At 31.3% G+C, this 18,337-nt stretch overlaps 4 protein-coding genes across 11 annotated transcripts; 2 read left to right on the forward strand and 2 right to left on the reverse strand.

The window, feature by feature from the left end:
* Positions 1-922: 922 nt before the first annotated feature.
* On the reverse strand, positions 923-3,323 carry LOC117232269. 4 transcript variants are annotated; one of them, XM_033491556.1, is made up of 5 exons: positions 3,064-3,323; positions 2,449-2,781; positions 1,984-2,316; positions 1,381-1,851; positions 923-1,302 (listed from the first exon to the last, which is right to left on the reverse strand). In XM_033491556.1, exons 2-5 carry the CDS (start codon positions 2,765-2,767, stop codon positions 1,106-1,108), a joined length of 1,320 nt encoding a protein of 439 aa, XP_033347447.1. In that variant the 5' UTR covers positions 2,768-2,781; positions 3,064-3,323; the 3' UTR covers positions 923-1,105. The 4 variants fall into 4 exon arrangements, with proteins under 4 accessions (XP_033347447.1, XP_033347443.1, XP_033347444.1 ...); XM_033491552.1 differs by having other exon boundaries at positions 2,910-3,323; XM_033491553.1 differs by having other exon boundaries at positions 2,887-3,323.
* A 3,231-nt stretch (positions 3,324-6,554) lies between these two features.
* Positions 6,555-8,210, reverse strand: LOC117232189 (steroid receptor RNA activator 1-like). Of its 4 annotated transcripts, none has more exons than XM_033491399.1 (3): positions 8,073-8,210; positions 7,028-7,498; positions 6,555-6,949 (listed from the first exon to the last, which is right to left on the reverse strand). In XM_033491399.1, exons 2-3 carry the CDS (start codon positions 7,482-7,484, stop codon positions 6,753-6,755), a joined length of 654 nt encoding a protein of 217 aa, XP_033347290.1. In that variant the 5' UTR covers positions 7,485-7,498; positions 8,073-8,210; the 3' UTR covers positions 6,555-6,752. The 4 variants fall into 4 exon arrangements, with proteins under 4 accessions (XP_033347290.1, XP_033347291.1, XP_033347288.1 ...); XM_033491400.1 differs by lacking the exon at positions 8,073-8,210 and adding an exon at positions 7,787-7,910; XM_033491397.1 differs by lacking the exon at positions 8,073-8,210 and adding an exon at positions 7,631-7,780.
* Positions 8,211-9,848: 1,638 nt separating this feature from the next.
* Positions 9,849-11,201, forward strand: LOC117232301. Its single transcript, XM_033491613.1, has 4 exons — positions 9,849-10,058; positions 10,200-10,793; positions 10,867-11,126; positions 11,193-11,201. The coding sequence occupies exons 1-4, from the start codon at positions 9,989-9,991 to the stop codon at positions 11,199-11,201; spliced, it is 933 nt and encodes a 310-aa protein (XP_033347504.1). The 5' UTR covers positions 9,849-9,988.
* Positions 11,202-11,513: 312 nt separating this feature from the next.
* On the forward strand, positions 11,514-18,036 carry LOC117232139 (protein transport protein Sec24C). Of its 2 annotated transcripts, XM_033491322.1 has the most exons (18): positions 11,514-11,667; positions 12,245-12,505; positions 12,577-12,701; positions 13,074-13,179; positions 13,249-14,168; positions 14,244-14,366; positions 14,441-14,620; positions 14,698-14,893; positions 14,962-15,077; positions 15,150-15,560; positions 15,641-15,767; positions 15,840-16,000; positions 16,075-16,254; positions 16,330-16,531; positions 16,610-16,804; positions 16,873-17,064; positions 17,146-17,339; positions 17,410-17,553. In XM_033491322.1, exons 2-18 carry the CDS (start codon positions 12,253-12,255, stop codon positions 17,551-17,553), a joined length of 3,825 nt encoding a protein of 1,274 aa, XP_033347213.1. In that variant the 5' UTR covers positions 11,514-11,667; positions 12,245-12,252. The 2 variants fall into 2 exon arrangements, with proteins under 2 accessions (XP_033347213.1, XP_033347212.1); XM_033491321.1 differs by lacking the exon at positions 11,514-11,667 and having other exon boundaries at positions 12,253-12,505; positions 17,410-18,036.
* Positions 18,037-18,337: the final 301 nt, after the last annotated feature.

An 18,337-nucleotide genomic window follows, 5' to 3' on the forward strand; every position in this document is an offset into this window, starting at 1 on the left:
TAACTCATCGCATGTCATTTTCTACACGATCATTTCTCTTATTTATTGTAATAAAATTGCTTTTTCCATATAGTAAAGAATATGTAGAAGTTGGAAAGAAATTCGCTACGCAGATTCGATAAACGGAAGCATTAATCATGCATATCATGGTACAATAAAAATGTTATGTATTTAACACAAGTGTTAAATGAATTGTACTCACCGAATGACCCTATTCTCTCTAGACTCTTGAATTGATTGATGTGTGATAGCAAAGTGATTTAATTTTCAAAGCGTTTGTCGCGTTTAGAGAACGTTCAAACTTTTTAACTGAACACGACTATTTTCCGATTACATAAATCGATCAATTAAATCAATCATTACAACATTACTGCTAGTTTCCCGATAGTAGCCGAAATTCAACAATTTAAGTTTTTCTACATGAAACCACTCCCCCAATAGATGTATGTTGATGTTAAATATCAATGATTATAAATACTGTAGAGATTTTTTTAACATTGTAACTAACACTTTTACTTACAAACACGCGTCAACAAAGTACAGACTTTGCTAATCAAAACAATTTAATTACACTTACATGAAATACTTTTCGTTAAATTAACACTATGTGAAACTGCTAAATATTCGAACTATCCATATCTATGGAAACCGAAATGAAAATTTAGCGGTAAATTAGAAAACTATATTATACATAATTTAATATTTTATGTTTCATTTACCATCTGATGAAAGGCGTGAAATTGAAGATGATGAGCCATATTTTCAATATATACATACATTCATTGAATGTACGCATTTAAAAATAAGGTCGGAATATTGATTTTTTACCATTTTGATGTCAAGCATTGTAAAATGCGTTGAGTTCGTCTTACAACAAACTTCCACGTTATCAATAGATGTCAGAAGTACAATACACATTATATAAATTTCATGGGATTTGTTTTATTATAATAAAATTTGTTACATTCATAATATCAATAGTTTCTTTTTGCTGTGCACTTTTTAATAACATCAATTAATATATAAACTTATAAGCGAAAAGATAATGTCAATTATCGCAAAACAGTTACTGCATGCAAATATTATATACCCAAGGAATCATCATTTACTTGTTCTCTCCAGTAGATAACAAATGTAATTCAGGGCTTTGAGATTGTGTTACATTTGAATTTTTCATTTTGATTTCCAATTCTAAAATAATATGCCTAATCCCAGGCATCCATGCACTACACAGACTAGCATGTTGCATCATTAATAAAGCATGTATCTCATCAGCTTTTTTAACATTCCCCTCTCGTAAAGCTGGAAACAAATTTTTCATTATTCTTTTACCTCCAGAAGAAATAATGTATTTAAGAAATAATTAGCCACAAAACTAACCTGTAGACAAATCTAAAACATTCTTGTATATCACATTATTTAATTTATCTTCAAGCCATACAGCTTTCAATATATCTAATCTCTTCTTTACCTCCTTAGTTCTATCTTTTTCCAATATATGCTCACTTATTACAGTTTCCAAATTTTTCAAAACATTGTTTAATGTCTCCTCCTTATCAGTCTCTATATTGTTTGCTTCTATATCTTTATTTGAAGGACATAACAATGGAGGATGTGGTGCTATTAATAGATCAATCCAACCCTGTATATGTGGTGGCATTTTTAATGGCTTATTTACAGAAGATTCTTTATCTATAGCTTGTATAGATTTCATTGGAAATGCTACTGTCTTGTTCAGTACTCGCTTAGTAGGCGTTATGGAACTTTGTCCAGTAAAATATATCCATTTTGGAGAATCATTCCATCTGGTGTCATGACCAAATGAAACCTTTCGCGTAGAACGTTTCTGATCTGTAAAATAAAATTACATAAAGATAATAAGACATGTTACAAAACATATTTCTCTATCATACACGTTATTATTGTTTATATTAAATATTCAAGAGAAACAGCTAAATACATATGTCAAAGTATTTATGTTACTTGTTTCCTTCAAAAGTTTGTTTAATGCCTTTTCTTTATCAACCTCTATATTGTTGCCTTCTATATTTTTGTTTGAAGGACATAACAATGGAGGATGTGGTGCTATTAATAGATCAATCCAACCCTGTATATGTGGTGGCATTTTTAATGGCTTATTTACAGAAGATTCTTTATCTATAGCTTGTATAGATTTCATTGGAAATGCTACTGTCTTGTTCAGTACTCGCTTAGTAGGCGTTATGGAACTTTGTCCAGTAAAATATATCCATTTTGGAGAATCATTCCATCTGGTGTCATGACCAAATGAAACCTTTCGCGTAGAACGTTTCTGATCTGTAAAATAAAATTACATAAAGATAATAAGACATGTTACAAAACATATTTCTCTATCATACACGTTATTATTGTTTATATTAAATATTCAAGAGAAACAGCTAAATACATATGTCAAAGTATTTATGTTACTTGTTTCCTTCAAAAGTTTGTTTAATGCCTTTTCTTTATCAACCTCTATATTGTTGCCTTCTATATTTTTGTTTGAAGGACATAACAATGGAGGATGTGGTGCTATTAATAGATCAATCCAACCCTGTATATGTGGTGGCATTTTTAATGGCTTATTTACAGAAGATTCTTTATCTATAGCTTGTATAGATTCCATTGGAAATGCTACCGTCTTGTTCAGTAGTCGCTTAGTAGGCGTTATGGAACTTTGTCCAGTAAAATATATCCATTTTGGAGAATCATTCCATCCAGGGTCATGACCTAATAAAACCTTTCGCATAGAACGCTTTTGATCTACAAAATAAAATTACATAAAGATAATGAGACATGTTACTAAACGTATTTCTGTATCATAAACATTATTATTATATTAAATATTACAGAGAACTAGCTAAATACATTTGTCGAACTGCTTATATTACTTGTTTTCTTTTCGCTCATCTTTGATTGTAATCTTATCGAATTTTATGTTGAAAGAAATGTCAAAAGAAAATGATATGTAGAGTAAAACTGATTTAAGATTAGTATTGATATTAATTTTGATAAACACTTATAAGCTGTTATAAGCATATTTACTTATACGGTATAATCGTAAACATATTAAGGTTGAATAAGTATAAAACAGACTTGATGATATGACATTATATGGGATCTTGTGTCAGACGTTCTGTAATATCGACTTCGAAAAAATCCTCTGGAAACTTTCCTCACTCTGCCACCAGAGGTCTACAGCAATAGTGAGCAATTTGGTTAGTTTTTCAAACTTTAATATATCAAAAAGAGCTTTTTACATGAGTAAAATGTCACAAAAGAGATGTCGCGAAGCATTATAAATATTTTTAATTTTACCTTAGGACTAAACCTACCCTCAATTTAACAAAAACTCCAGAATGTTTCATCTTTTCCATTCTGCGATTCCTCTAAAGCTAAACCGATAAAGTTGTCGATGAAGAACATTTTTTCCGATTTCGATAATTTTGAAATATGTCATAAGGCTCGACATTTTCAACAACTTTAATCTGAACATATAACCGGCGATTGTCTTTAGTTTCCGAATTCTATTCAAAAATATCTCACCGCTCGGCCTCAGTTTTCAAGCTGAGTTGGGTTAAGAGTACTATTAATTCAGCCGCCTCATGGCAGCCGGATTAATACTGCTACTATAACCCAACCCAATGTGGGTTGTTGAGAAATGGTTTATGAGATATTATAGAAGCATTGAGGAGGTTCCATCCTACAGATACGTGTGAATGTATTAAATTTATATATTAATTTCCTTTAAATACGATACATGCCGATCATTAAATTTAATGACTTAATGATTTAATTGATCGATTTATGTAATCGGAAAATAGTCGTGTTCAGTTAAAATGTTTGAACGTTCTCTAAACGCTGTGAAAATTAAATCACTTTACTATCACACATCAATCAATTCAAGAGTCTAGAGAGAATAGGGTCATTCAGTGAATACAATTCATTTAACAGTTGTGTTAAATATACAGGGTGGTTGGTAACTGGTGGTACAAGCGGAAAGGGGGTGATTCTATGCGGAAAAAGGAGTCAAAAATATAGAATAAAAATTTTTTTTTTAATTTTTTTAAAAATCTACAGTGAGATCCGTTATAACGAGACATGATAAAATGCACGCGTACCGAGCGAAAATTCAAAGTCGATTTTCTCGAAAACAAAGGCTCAAACGAAAAATTTTTATTCTATATTTTCGACTTCTTTTTTCGCGTAGAATCACCCCCTTTCCGCTTGTACCACCAGTTACCAACCACCCTGTATATATTTTTTTTTATTTATTTATTTATTTACATTTTACAATTTGTCCAGTAGGACATTTGGTAAAATATTATAGCTTAGTGCTATAATAATATAACATGTGGATGGCTACCCCCAATGGGATACTATCTTCGAATTTGATTGATTTATTTCTTTATTGTGGTGAGTGTTTGTTTGTTTGTTAGGTTATGTCCTTTGTGAGATCTGTTGGATGTTTCCTTTTTAATCTTCTTTTTATGTTTGATGACCGTTTGCCGACCGTTTCCGCTGCTAGCCGGTTTGGGTGCGTTACTATTCTTTCTCTGTACCTTCTTGCACATCTGTTAATCTCCTCCTTGACCGTTGGTATTCCCAGGTCTTTCCGAAGTACCGAAGTCCGTTTCTAACGTACCATGGCGCGTTTACTATTCTGAGTATTTTAGATTGCATTGCCTCTATTTTGGTTATATGGCTCATTGCTGCTGTTCCCCATAGTGCTATTCCGTATGTCCAGATTGGCTTTATGACCATTTTATATATTTTTAGTTTGTTTTCTAGACTTAGTTTGGATTTTCGACTTGTTAGCCAGTACATTTGTCTCCTTGCCATCTGTATTTTGTCTATTATTGCTTTAATATGCTGTTTCCATGTGAATCATGTATCTAAGTGGAGTCCTAGGTATTTGACTTGCCTTGTTTGTATTATGTGTGTGCCGTTTAGTATAATGTTTGGTGGTTTCTGTTTTTGCAGTGTGAATGTAATGTGTTTGCATTTATCGGGGTTTGCTTTAATTTGTTTTGCTTGAAGCCACTTTTCTATTTTTGTGATATGTTCTTGTAGTAATTTAACTGCTGTTCCAGGGTTAGTGTGCCTGACTAGTACAGCTGTGTCATCCGCGAATGTCAGTATTTTGCTATTGTTAGTTGTTGGTATGTTGGACGTGTATAATGTGTATAAAATTGGTCCTAGGACACTTCCTTGCGGAACTCCTGCCTTGATTTCTTTAACTTCAGAGTATGTGTCTTTGATTTTTACTATGAAGGTCCTGTATATTTAACACAAGTGTTAAATGAATTGTACTCACCAAATGACCCTATTCTCTCTAGACTCTTGAATTGATTGATGTGTGATAGTAAAGTGATTTAATTTTCAAAGCGTTTAGAGAACGTTCAAACTTTTTAACTGAACACGACTATTTTCCGATTTCATAAATCGATCAATTAAATCAATCATTACAGCATTACTGCTAATTTCCCGATAGTAGCCGAAATTCAACAATTTGAGTTTTTCTACATGAAACCACTCCCCTAATAGATGTATTGATAGTGTTCAATATCAATGATTATAAATACTGTCGGAATGAAAAGCGGAAAGCATATCTACGGAAAGCGAAATGAAAATGTAGCGGTAAATTAGAAAACTATATTATACATAATTTAATATTTTATGTTTCATTTACCATCTGATGAAAGGCGTGAAATTGAAGATGATGAGCCATATTTTCAATATATACATACATTCATTGAATGTACGCGTTTAAAAATAAGGTCGGAATATTGATTTTTTACCATTTTGATGTCAAGCATTATAAAATGCGTTGAGTTCGTCTTACAAGAAACTTCCACTGTTCGGGATTTGGAGTGACCGCCTGGTAATTGCCGTGACGCTTTATGTGAAATAGATGCGATCCTCGGGCAGGACGACCGTCAAGGGTCTACGCTACCCTAGTGCGGACCCATTATAAACAGTGGGCCTATTGTACAGTCAAGGTACTTTAGGACCCTACGGAAAAGACTCATAAATCAGGAAACTTCTTTATTTTCCCCAAGTGTAAGGGCACCTGCGCGCGAACCTTCACGAAGGCAGGCCAATCCTCAAACATACGTCTTTACCCAATGATCAGTTAGGAACAGACTTGAGACACACCCACCACGAACCTTCCTCTACGACAGCAACATCCCCAAGACTCACTCTTGCAGCAGTCTAAGCAGCATTCTAAGAGTCAACACGTAACAGTATTCAGTCAGTGAACATTATATTTAACAGGATAGCCAGTGAATTAAAGACAGTTGTAGTCAGAGTATTAAGTGGAACTCAGTGAACTTAAAGACAGTTGTATTCAGAGTATTGAGTGGAATAAATAAGGTGAACTAAACCTCGCTCTTTACATTTATTATAATCCTCCACCTTGGGTGCTAATAACGTTCAAGGCTCGCGATACCAACCGATCAGTCGTGCCTGACTGGTCGTTAGTTAGTTGTATGTCGCAACATCCCCGTTATCAATAGATGTCAGAAGTACAATACACATTATATAAATTTAATGGGATTTGTTTTATTATAACAAAAATTTGTCACATTCATAATATCAATAGTTTCTTTTTGCTGTGCACTTTTTAATAACATCAATTAATATATAAACTTATAAGCGAAAAAATAATGTCAATAATTATCGCAAAACAGTTACTGCATGCAAATATTATATACCCAAGGAATCATCATTTACTTGTTCTCTCCAGTAGATAACAAATGTAATTCAGGGCTTTGAGATTGTGTTACATTTGAATTTTTCATTTTGGTTTCCAATTCTAAAATAATATGCCTAATCCCAGGCATCCATGCACTACACAGACTAGCATGTTGCATCATTAATGAAACATGTATCTCATCAGCTTTTTTAATATTCCCCTCTCGTAAAGCTGGAAACAAATTTTCCATTATTCTTCTACCTCCAAAAAAAATAATGTATTTAAGAAATGATTAGTCACAAAACTAACCTGTAGACAAATCTAAAACATTCTTGTATATCACATTATTTAATTTATCTTCAAGCCATACAGCCTTCAATATATCTAATCTCTTCTTTACCTCCTTAATTCTACCATTTTCCAATATATGCTCACTAATTACTGTTTCCAAATTTTTCAAAACATTGTTTAATGCCTCCTCTTTATCAATCTCTATATTGTCTGCTTCTATATTTTTGTTTGAAGGACATAACAATGGAGGATGTGGTGCTGTTAATTGATCAGTACTACCTTGTACATGTGGTGGCATGTTTAATGGCTTGTTTACAGAAGATTGTTTATCTGTAGCTTGTATAGATCCCATTGGAAATGCTACCCTCTTGTTCAGTACTCGCTTAGTAGATGTTATAGAACTTTGTCCAGTACAATATATCCATTTCGGAGGATCGTTCCATCCAGGGTCATGACCTAATAAAACCTTTTGCATAGAACGGTTCTGATCTGCAAAATAAAATTACGTGAAGATAATGAGACATGTTACAAAACATATTTCTGTATCATACACATTATTATTGTTTATATTAAATATTACAAACAAATAGCTAAATACATATGTCAAAGTATTTATATTACTTGTTTCCTTTTCACTCATCTGTGATTGTAATCTTATCAAATTTTATATTGAAGGAAATGTCAAAAGAAAATGATAAATAGAGTAAAACTGATTTGGGATTAATATTGACATTAAATTTGATAAGCACACTTATAAGCTGTTATAAGCATATTTACTTATACAGTATAATCGTGAACATATTAACGTTGAATAAGTAGAAAACAGATTTGATGATATGACATATGGGATCTTGTGTCAGACGTTCTGTAATATCGACTTCGAGAAAATCCTCTGGAAACTTCCTCACTCTGCCACCAGAGGTCTACAGCAATAGTGAGCAAATTGGTTAGTTTTTCAAACTGTAATATATCAAAAAAGACTTTTTACATGAGTAAAATGTCACAAAAGAAATGTCGCAAAGCATCAAAAATATTTTTTATTTTACCTTAGGACTAGACCTACCCTTAAGTTAACAAAAACTCCAGAAAACTTCATCTTTTCCATTCTGCGATTCCCCTAAAGCTAAACCGATAAAGTTGTCAATGAAGAGCATTTTTTCTGATTTCGATGATTTTGAAATATGTCATACGACTCGACAGTTTCAACAACTTTTATCTGTACATATAACCGGCGGTCGTCTTTAGTTTTCGAATTCTACGCAAAAATATCTCACCGCTCGGCTTCAGTTTTTAAGCTGAGTTGAATTAACAGTTCTATTAATTCAGCCGCCTCATAGCAGCTGGATTAATACTGCTGCTATAATCCAACTTAATTTATGTTGTTGAGAAATGGTTTGGGTTAAGGTTATATTTAACTCTAGTGGGCGACTCGCGAAATAAAAATGACGAGATTTTTTGAGATTTTTCCTAGATTGAGGTTAATTTTAGGTTTAGTTCTAAAGTAAAATTGAAAATATCTATGAATTCTATATTATGTAAATCTAAATTTATTTAAACAACATTCTTTTCTACCATTTGAAATACTGCATCTTTATTTTAAATGCGTTGGAAAAGTTTATGAAAGTAGTTTAATTTATATCTTTTCTTTATATTATATTTATAACTTTATATAACATCTGGTGGCATTAACTGTGAAAATCTAACAAATCAATCGCAGCGTTATGACTAACGGCCGATGTATAAACTAGACCTCTGGAACCTTTTTTAATTTATTTATTATTATTACAATATTATTATTACAATATCTTTTCATTATTCATTATTATTATTATAATATTTTATTATATACATATAAACATCTACTTATGCTTAATATTATTTAGGATATATTGCTTTATATACATATACGTACATACATATAAAACGCAAAGTATTTTTATGTTTGTTCGCTTATAACTTAAGAGCTACTGAATCAATTTAGATTGTGTTTGAATCATTTGATACAGAATGTGATTTAAAAAATTTAGAATGAATAAGTTACACATTCATTGGTGACGCAACGGTGAGGGATAGCCCGAACAGACCGATCGTCATTCTTCGGCTGTGCTCGGAATAGGTTCGAGTGTTGTATGCGATAGTAGGGAACATGAGGCACGTCTTACGTCTTATATCTTGCAATTAGGATAAAAATAATCACACTCGTATTTTCACCGGAACGGGCATTCATAATAATTTTTATTAAAATACATAATTCTTATGCTTCTTTATTTATTATATATATAAACAAGGCCCAAGGACAAACATTAAAATACTCAGCTGTAGATTCACGGTACAAACGTTTCTCTCGCGGCCAACTCTAAGAAGCCTGTTCATGATTCAATAATGTGAATAATCTGACGCTATTACTTGAAGACAACACGACACAAAAGATTGTATATAAAGAAATATTTTAATATGATTATTAAATACATAATTTCCTTTAAATAATGTTTATCTATTTTCTTTTCGTTTTGACTTATTCTTTGCAATATCTATCTAAAAATTCAATTACTAAAGACATATACCTGGACAAGGACAGATATATTTGTATTATAATATATATAATATAATAAAAATATATATATATGATATCTCTCTGACAATATTATAATATAGCTTTATTTGTTTAATTTACAAACATTACTTTTATGAAATTAATTATTTAATTCAATTTAATTTAATATAACATTATAATAATATTTATAATAAAAGTGTGTAGTATTTAATACGAGCAAAATATAATTGATCAATTACAAAGTAGTGATTGTATATCTACTGATACTAATCATAAATCGAGTGTTGTAAAATTCCTGGTTAATTATTCAATATCAACTGACACGCAAGTGAAACTATTGACAAGTTTAATGCGCTAATGTAACATAATGCGGATTATGATTTCAATCTATTTAGTTGAAACTTTCACCGCGAAGAAACATAATCATGAAGTTGTTCTGCCCTTCTAATATTTACCAAGAATCTTGGTTACTATTGAGTATAACAAAATTATTAGGTAAGGAATTGACTAAATAATAAAAATTATGAAATAAATTATCAGAAAATATAAGATTATAAAAATTAATTTAAAGAAAGAATCATATTATTTTTTAAAAATTTACTTTCATATCAGGTTTTGAATATCTTTTCTTTACAGGTTTATATCCTATCAAATTTTTCAGAATTGCATTTCCAAATTATTTATATGTATCTATATTAGTGGCGCTTTATTGGTTTTGTCATTGGCAGTTTTTATATTATATATTTGACATGTTTGATAAATTTCGTTCTATAAATGACACGTTCTTACTTAGATATGTTCGAGTTTACTTAAATATACTTTCGTATCCTATAATAATAATTTCAAGTATGTACAAATGCTCAAAAGTAAAAGAAGTATTCGAACTGTTAGATATCGTTGACGAAAGCGCAATGTTCTTAAATATAGAGATCGATCATTCTTTATGTATGAAAAATGATATTGTTAGAATAACTACTGCGATATTTGTAGTACTAACTTGTAATTTAATGGATTACTATGGGTTATTGGATAACGATTCAGACTTTATATATCTTCTTATATGGGTAATTGATAGATTACCCGATTTTGTTTGTGTAATAGTAATATGTTCTTTTACTGTATTTATGTATAAAATTGAGATTAGATTTATGCAAATAAATACGATATTAAATATTATTACAAAAGGAAAACATTTCATTTCTATCTCTGAGATGTCCGATATGAACAATGGTATGTTTCTATTATAATAGACATTTTTGCAAATTATTTTACATTAAAACGAATGGCTTATGTTGAAATTTAGTTTCCAGATATAGATTATTAAAATGGCTTCGATTCGAATTACACAAAACAATGTTACTTTTAAATGAAGCATATAGTTTTCGATTCAAACTCATGACAATAATATATATTGGATATATATGTCTACATATGTGTATCATCTATAACCATACTTTTAACACATTTTATGCACCTGATGTAATACTGAGTTTTACATGGAGTACCACTGACTTAATCAAACTCGTCTACTTAATTCATTTATATGGCAATCTAACACTAGAGGTAATTTAAAAATATTATTGTACATATAAGTTAATTACATTCCCTTGTTATATTTTGATTTTTCAGCATAATTAAAGGAATAGATAAATAAAAATATCTATTAAGCTTTATCCTCGAATAAATTTCAAATATTTTATAAGAACAGTAATCTTAACAATTTTTTAAATTCATGCGCTTGTATAGATACCAACTGATTAACAATAAAGTTACAAAGCGCACCATCTTTTATTAAAGAAGTGAAAATATTCGACCAGTTACTCGTCGTTCACCGCTTATTCAACTATTTCAGTAATTTTATTATAATAATAAATACATGGTGGAACAAAATATATTCGTGTTTTTACTTAAATGTCCTCTTTACAATGCTCTAATTTTTTATTATGACGTGTCTCGTCAGCGTGCATTAAGCGCATGCGCAATGCCACCTTACGTGGCATCGGCAGCAGTCACTATTGCAGCGAAATATATTTTCTTCATTTAGTGTAAACATTTGTGGAAATATTAACCTTTGTTATGGTTCAAGTACGTTTAATGACATAACGTAAGTAATTTATATTACAAAAACATTTTGTAAATTACTCATTCGAAAGACTCGTTTATAAGCATTACTCTGTGCAAAATGGCTTATTCTATTTTACTACTCTAAAGTAACATTTGTTAATAATTTACCACATAGACTGAAGGTCGCTAAATAATGAGCATATAAGATTCATTTAAAATCAACGTCCAATATGGTGTACGATAATCACATATTTAATTTTGTATAGGTTATCTTATGTCTGTCAATATGTGGCATATTTTGAATGTCTATCTTTAATTTATGAATTTGTAATTGTGCTATGGAACGTGTCACTTATAACATTACGCAATCTTAGTTTATGCATTAAAGTTATATGTTTCATAAATATAAGTCTGTTTATTATTTTTAGAAAATTTAATTTTTTCATGTATGCTTTATAGACATTAAAAAACTTAGTGTCAGAAAATGACTTAATTCGGTTTTGAATAACGATAAGATCATATATTCTCTGACATAATTAAATTTTTTGAGATAATTAAAATAGTAAAATTATAGTATAAAGAAAAACATTTACAAAAATAATTTGTTCTCTTTTTAGGATCAAGAATGAATCCACAATATATACAGCAACAACAGTCACAACAGCAGCAACAGTCACAACAGCAACCTAGTTATTTCTCTGGTCCTCCAACTTCATCTCCATATGGAGAAGTAAATTCTAATGTTCCATCAAATATGTTAAAAAGACCCCCAATGAACTCACAATTATATGCTTCTCAAAAAACAATGCAAGGACCTCCCCTTACTAATTTACATCAACCTCAAGCACCATATTATGTGAATAATATACAAACACAAGGTAATATGATTTACTTTTATTCTTCTTTGTTAGAATATGTTTATTTTTATAACAAAATAACTTTTGTTTAGGAAATACTCAATATGAATTATCTACAAACAATCCACATATTATACCACCTCCAGCAAGTCAAAATAATATAGTTAATCAAATGTCAAATATGTCTTTGGGAGATCAACAAAGACCATCATCTGTGGTAATCATACAGTTTATACAGGGTGGTTGGTAACTGGTGGTACAAGCGGAAAGGGGGTGATTCTATGTGAAAAAAGAAGTCGAAAATATAGAATAAAAATTCTTTTTTAATTTTTTTTTAATTTTTCCATCGAGACAACGATCTACAGTGAGATCCGTTATAATGTATCGCACGCGTACCGAGCGAAAATTCAAAGTCGATTTTCTCGAAAACGAAGCCTCGAACGAAAAATTTTTATTCTATATTTTCGACTTCTTTTTTCGTATAGAATCACCCCCTTTCCGCTTGTACCACCAGTTACCAACCCCCCTTTATATGACATGAACATACTTATAAAGTACTTGATGCATTAGTTTTCATTTTGTATCACAGCAAAATTTCCCTCCACCACCTTTACCTGGAAAGAACAGTCCGACAATATCTACACCTTCAAATGTGAATGGTTTTAATAATTTATTAGAAACATCATCAGGGAGTGGTAAGAATAAAAAACTCAATTAACATTCACTAAAGTTAATAGAAAATTAAATTTTCTTTACTTTAACAGGTTCCACAGGGCAAACTGATCCTGGTGGAAAATCTGGATCAGCTATTTCTGGACAGAATGTGCAAGAGCAAAAAGCAGCTTTAAAAGCTTCTACACCACAGCTTACTGGTCTTCCATTTTCAGGACATTCTACAGGGACTACTTCTAGCCATTATTATACTGGACAAACTTCACAGCCTGAACAAGCATTCAATGCAGGATTGTCTTTAAATCAACATCAACCTGGTCAAATGAACGTTACTGATACATCTGAACAATCGAATTTTCCTAAGCCACCAATGGGGCAGAGATCTACAGCTCCACCATTACAGGGGCAACAAAATGTATCTAGTTTATCTTTGCCTGGGCAGCAAAATCTCTCTAACCCAATAATACCGGGTCAAACAAATATATCAGAGCCTCCATTATCAAATCAACAAATACATAACAACATGCTCATGCAAGGTACACATGGACAACAAAATTTAATAGGACCACCAAAACAAAATTTGTCAAATCCACTGTCACAAACTCAACAAACATTGTCTGGTCCTCCTATCTCTACACCACCCTTACCAGGACAACATTATTCTTCATTACAAGGACAACAAAAATCTGGTCATTCCTTTGGTCCACCTCCAATACCAGGCCAGCAAAGTGGTGCCCCACCTTCATTAACAACTCAACAGGGCTTTAATAGGCCACCATTATTAGGACAACAAAATTTACCAAATTCACAAATGCCACCTCCATTACCTGGTCAACCAATGGGACACATGATAAATTCTGGTACAAATTTACTACAATCTGGGCAAAGACCATACACATCTGGGCCACCAATGCAGGGACAACATATGGGAAATCCTGTAGGAGTTAGTCGTAGCTCACCCAATGCAATGCCTATCAACTATCAACATACAGGATATCAAGGCTATAATAACGTACGTTGTTTCTGAAAGTAATAATTATTAAAATTACTAGAAGTTATTTATTACAAATCTGTTTCCTTGTTTTAGGATATGTATAATGCTCAAAGAGGTTCATATCCAGGTATTTCACCAGGCGTAACGAGTGGATATCAGCCAGGTATGCAACCACAACAAACTAGACGTTTAGATCCTGAGCAAATGCCAAGTCCGGTAAGAAATTATATATGAAATTGTCATAACTTACAGTTTGGTTCTTTAAAATAACCTCAAACATATTTTTAAAGATTCAAGTAATTCAAGATGATCAACGTGTAAAAGGTGGTGTATTCTTAACAAATCAAAAGGGATTGGTTCCGCCATTAGTAACCACCAAATTCATAACGCAGGATCAAGGTAATGCATCGCCTAGATATATCAGATCTACTATGTACACTGTTCCTACCACAGCAGATATTATAAAACAAGTACGTTGAATAATTTATGTGTACGTGAAATCATTAACTTAATTTTGTACAAACCTCAAAATAATTTTCCTTTCCAGACGAATGTTCCATTTGGTCTAATAGTAAGTCCAATGGCTCGTATAGCGGAAGGAGAATACGAACCACCTATTGTAGATATGGGTGAAATTGGTCCAGTGCGCTGCGTGCGATGTAAAGCATATATGAGTCCATTTATGCAATTTATTGATGCAGGAAGAAGATTCCAATGCATGTTTTGTAAAGCAACAACTGAAGGTACAAATTTATTTTCTTAGCATATTTTATTTGATACAATTGTTAGTCTTTTTTTGTTTTGAATTTAGTTCCAGCAGAGTATTTCCAACATCTGGATCATACTGGACAACGTATGGATCGTTATGAAAGACCAGAATTAATGTTAGGAACATATGAATATATTGCTACTAAAGATTACTGCAGAGTAAGATATTGATTAAAAGACTATTTTATTATAACACTTTCTATTACCTTAATCTTGAAATATTCATTTTAGAACAATGTTTTTCCAAAACCACCAGCTATTGTGTTCGTGATTGATGTATCATACAACACAGTTAAATCTGGTTTAGTTAATTTATTATGCATGCAAATGAAGTCAATCTTGCGACATTTACCCGTTGACGCTGGTCAATCGAAAACGAACATGAAAGTAGGATTTATAACATACAATAATACGGTGCACTTTTACAATATTAATTCCTGCCTTGCTCAACCACAAATGATGGTTGTGGGGGACGTACAAGACGTTTTTATGCCACTTCTTGATGGATTTTTATGCGATGTCGAAGAAAGCGAATCTGTTATTGATGGTTTAATGACACAAATACCAGCAATGTTTGCAGACACACGTGAAACAGAAACAATTCTTGCACCAGCCATCCAGGCTGGATTAGAAGCATTAAAGGTATCTTTACAATACACAGTATGAGATAAAACAATTATGAAATATATCAACCAATTACAATTTTTATAAAAAATTTTAAGGCTTCAGATTGCTCTGGGAAATTAATGGTTTTTCATTCTTCTTTGCCCATTGCTGATGCACCTGGTAAACTGAAAAATCGTGATGATCGTAAAGTACTTGGAACAGAGAAAGAGAAAACTGTATTAGGTGAATTGGTTTCATTACTTCTAAGCTAATATTATGCCCAATTTATAACCAAAAATTCACTTTCCTTTTCAGCGCCGCAAAATAATGTTTACAATAATCTAGGTCAAGATTGCGTAGGTGTGGGTTGTTCTGTAGATTTGTTTGTTTTCAATAATTCATATGTGGATCTTGCGACAATAGGACAAATTGCCAGATTAACTGGTGGAGAAATTTATAAATATACTTATTTTCAGGTAATAGTAGTAACATTAATTTAATATTGGCAAGTAAAAAATGTATACCATGTGTGAAGTTTTGTATTTTTTAGGCTGATGTAGATGGTGACCGTTTAGTTTCGGATGTTATTAATAACATTAGTAGACCAATTGCATTTGATGCCATTATGCGCGTACGTACCTCTACCGGTGTTCGCGCAACTGATTTCTATGGTCACTTCTTTATGTCAAATACTACAGATATGGAATTAGCTAGTATAGATTGTAATAAGGTAAAATGTTGTTGCGATTTAACTTTGTATTTTATTACATATTTTAAAAGTTAATTCTTGCATTTAACATTTCAGGCCATTGCTATAGAAGTGAAACATGATGATAAACTAACAGATGATGAAGGTGTATATATTCAAGCAGCTTTGTTGTACACTTCCTGCAGTGGAGTTAGGAGACTACGTATTATTAACCTTAGTTTAAAAACGTCGTCTCAAATGGCTGAATTATATCGGACTTGTGACCTAGATGCTATCATAAATTATTTCTCTAAACAAAGTGAGATAAATCATTATTATGCCATGATGATCTCAAATATATTAAATATTAGTTTATTAAACCTAATTATTACTTCAGGTGTGTTTAAACTAATTGAATCAACTCCAAAAACCGTGAAAGATAATTTAATTTCAAGATGTGCTAATATATTGGCGGCATATCGAAAACATTGTGCTTCTCCATCAAATGCTGGTCAATTAATATTACCAGAATGTATGAAATTACTCCCACTCTACATCAACTCGTTATTGAAAAGTGATGCAATATCTGGAGGTACATAATTTTGTTCCTAATTCCGTACGTTTCACAATGTGGTCAATGCTATAAATTCAATTTTCTAGGTGCTGATATGACTATTGACGATAGATCCTTTGTTATGCAAGCAGTTGCAACTATGCCAATTTCTATATCAGTTGTGTATATCTATCCGAGATTACTTCCTTTACACGATATTGACCCTCAAGATTCAGAGTTACCACAAATATTGCGCTGCTCCATTGATAAATTCACTGATGATGGCGCGTACTTACTGGGTATGATTTCATTTACCAATTTCTTGATAAATTTTCAATTTTTAGTTATATCTATTTTTATTTTATATTTTACATTTTTAGAAAACAGTATCCACATGTTCCTGTGGTTAGGCCTGGCACTTTCCCCACAATGGGTACAGGCAGTATTCGGTGTCCCATCAGTAGTTCAAGTTGACACAGACTGTACTGCACTGCCAGTATTAGATACTCCACTAAATAAACGGATTACCGATATCATTAATCGTGTACGTATGGAAAGGCACCGTTGTATGAGGGTAAGTAAATCAAAATTTATGAAATGTACTAAAAATGTCATGAAACTCATGTTTTATTAAATCTTTTCAGTTAACTATAGTAAGACAACGTGAAAAATTAGAAATGGTAGTACGTCATTTCTTGATTGAGGATAGAGAAAACGATGGAAGCCCGAGTTACGTTGATTTTCTTTGCCATATGCACAAAGAAATAAGAACACTTCTTAGCCAATAAAATGAATATTAAAGAGCAATCAGTTACCTTATGTTGAAACCCTAGCTTGCTACATGTTTGTGACTGTTGTCATGTTATGTCGAGGATCAGTTAGATTATTAAAACGAAATTCATTCAAAGCTCAATGGAAAGCATAGGTTGTGCGTGCATTCATATGCATCATGACAAAAAAAATATGAAGCAAAACTTAACATATATTTGTAACATGATACCTATAAAAGGGCAATGAGAACTTTACAAAATAACTAATCATTCCGTGGAAAAGAATGGTGTATTTGACATCATATGAAAACATCCGAATGCACTCATACAGTGATTTATACATGAATTGTAAACGTAAACTTGTATTATTACATTTTATTTTAACTAGCTCATTAATGTTATCATTATGTTAAATTAAATAATAAAAATGTATTAAATCATTATAAATTTATATATGAAAACAATATCTTGTGTTAATTGAATAATACTACTGCAATGAAAGCTATTTGTATGTTAATACTATTTTACTAATATTATATATTACAATTTGAAAAATGTTTTATATTTGAGAGTGCATATAAAACAGTTATATGACATTTTTTATTATATTTTAATTTCCACTTTTAAATATAGCGTTATTGTGAGTTATGTCTAATAAATTTCATATATGTACATTATCAATGCATTTAATTTAATTATTTAATCATATAAACACAAATATTTAAAAAAATATATGTAGAAACGACCAAAAGCTATAAATAAATATATATTTCTATTTATATATCATTATATTTTGTAAATA

This window comes from Bombus vosnesenskii, unplaced genomic scaffold, assembly GCF_011952255.1.
Source record: "Bombus vosnesenskii isolate JDL3184/JDL3185 unplaced genomic scaffold, Bvos_JDL3184-5_v1.1 scf7180000013285, whole genome shotgun sequence".
NCBI lineage: Eukaryota > Metazoa > Arthropoda > Insecta > Hymenoptera > Apidae > Bombus > Bombus vosnesenskii.

Coding starts and splice junctions, on each gene's coding strand:
- LOC117232269 (XM_033491552.1), bottom strand. Junction 2,317..2,448: donor CAAACTTTTGAAGGAAACAA/GTAACATAAATA, acceptor TTTATTTTACAG/ATCAGAAACGTTCTACGCGA. Junction 1,852..1,983: donor CAAACTTTTGAAGGAAACAA/GTAACATAAATA, acceptor TTTATTTTACAG/ATCAGAAACGTTCTACGCGA.
- LOC117232301 (XM_033491613.1), top strand. CDS start 9,989: ATGAAGTTGTTCTGCCCTTCTAATATTTACCAAGAATCTTGGTTACTA. Junction 10,059..10,199: donor GAGTATAACAAAATTATTAG/GTAAGGAATTGA, acceptor TTTTCTTTACAG/GTTTATATCCTATCAAATTT. Junction 10,794..10,866: donor GATGTCCGATATGAACAATG/GTATGTTTCTAT, acceptor GTTGAAATTTAG/TTTCCAGATATAGATTATTA.
- LOC117232139 (XM_033491322.1), top strand. CDS start 12,253: ATGAATCCACAATATATACAGCAACAACAGTCACAACAGCAGCAACAG. Junction 12,702..13,073: donor AACAAAGACCATCATCTGTG/GTAATCATACAG, acceptor TTTGTATCACAG/CAAAATTTCCCTCCACCACC. Junction 16,805..16,872: donor AAGTGATGCAATATCTGGAG/GTACATAATTTT, acceptor TCAATTTTCTAG/GTGCTGATATGACTATTGAC.
- LOC117232189 (XM_033491397.1), bottom strand. Junction 6,950..7,027: donor TGTTTTAGATTTGTCTACAG/GTTAGTTTTGTG, acceptor ATTTGTTTCCAG/CTTTACGAGAGGGGAATATT.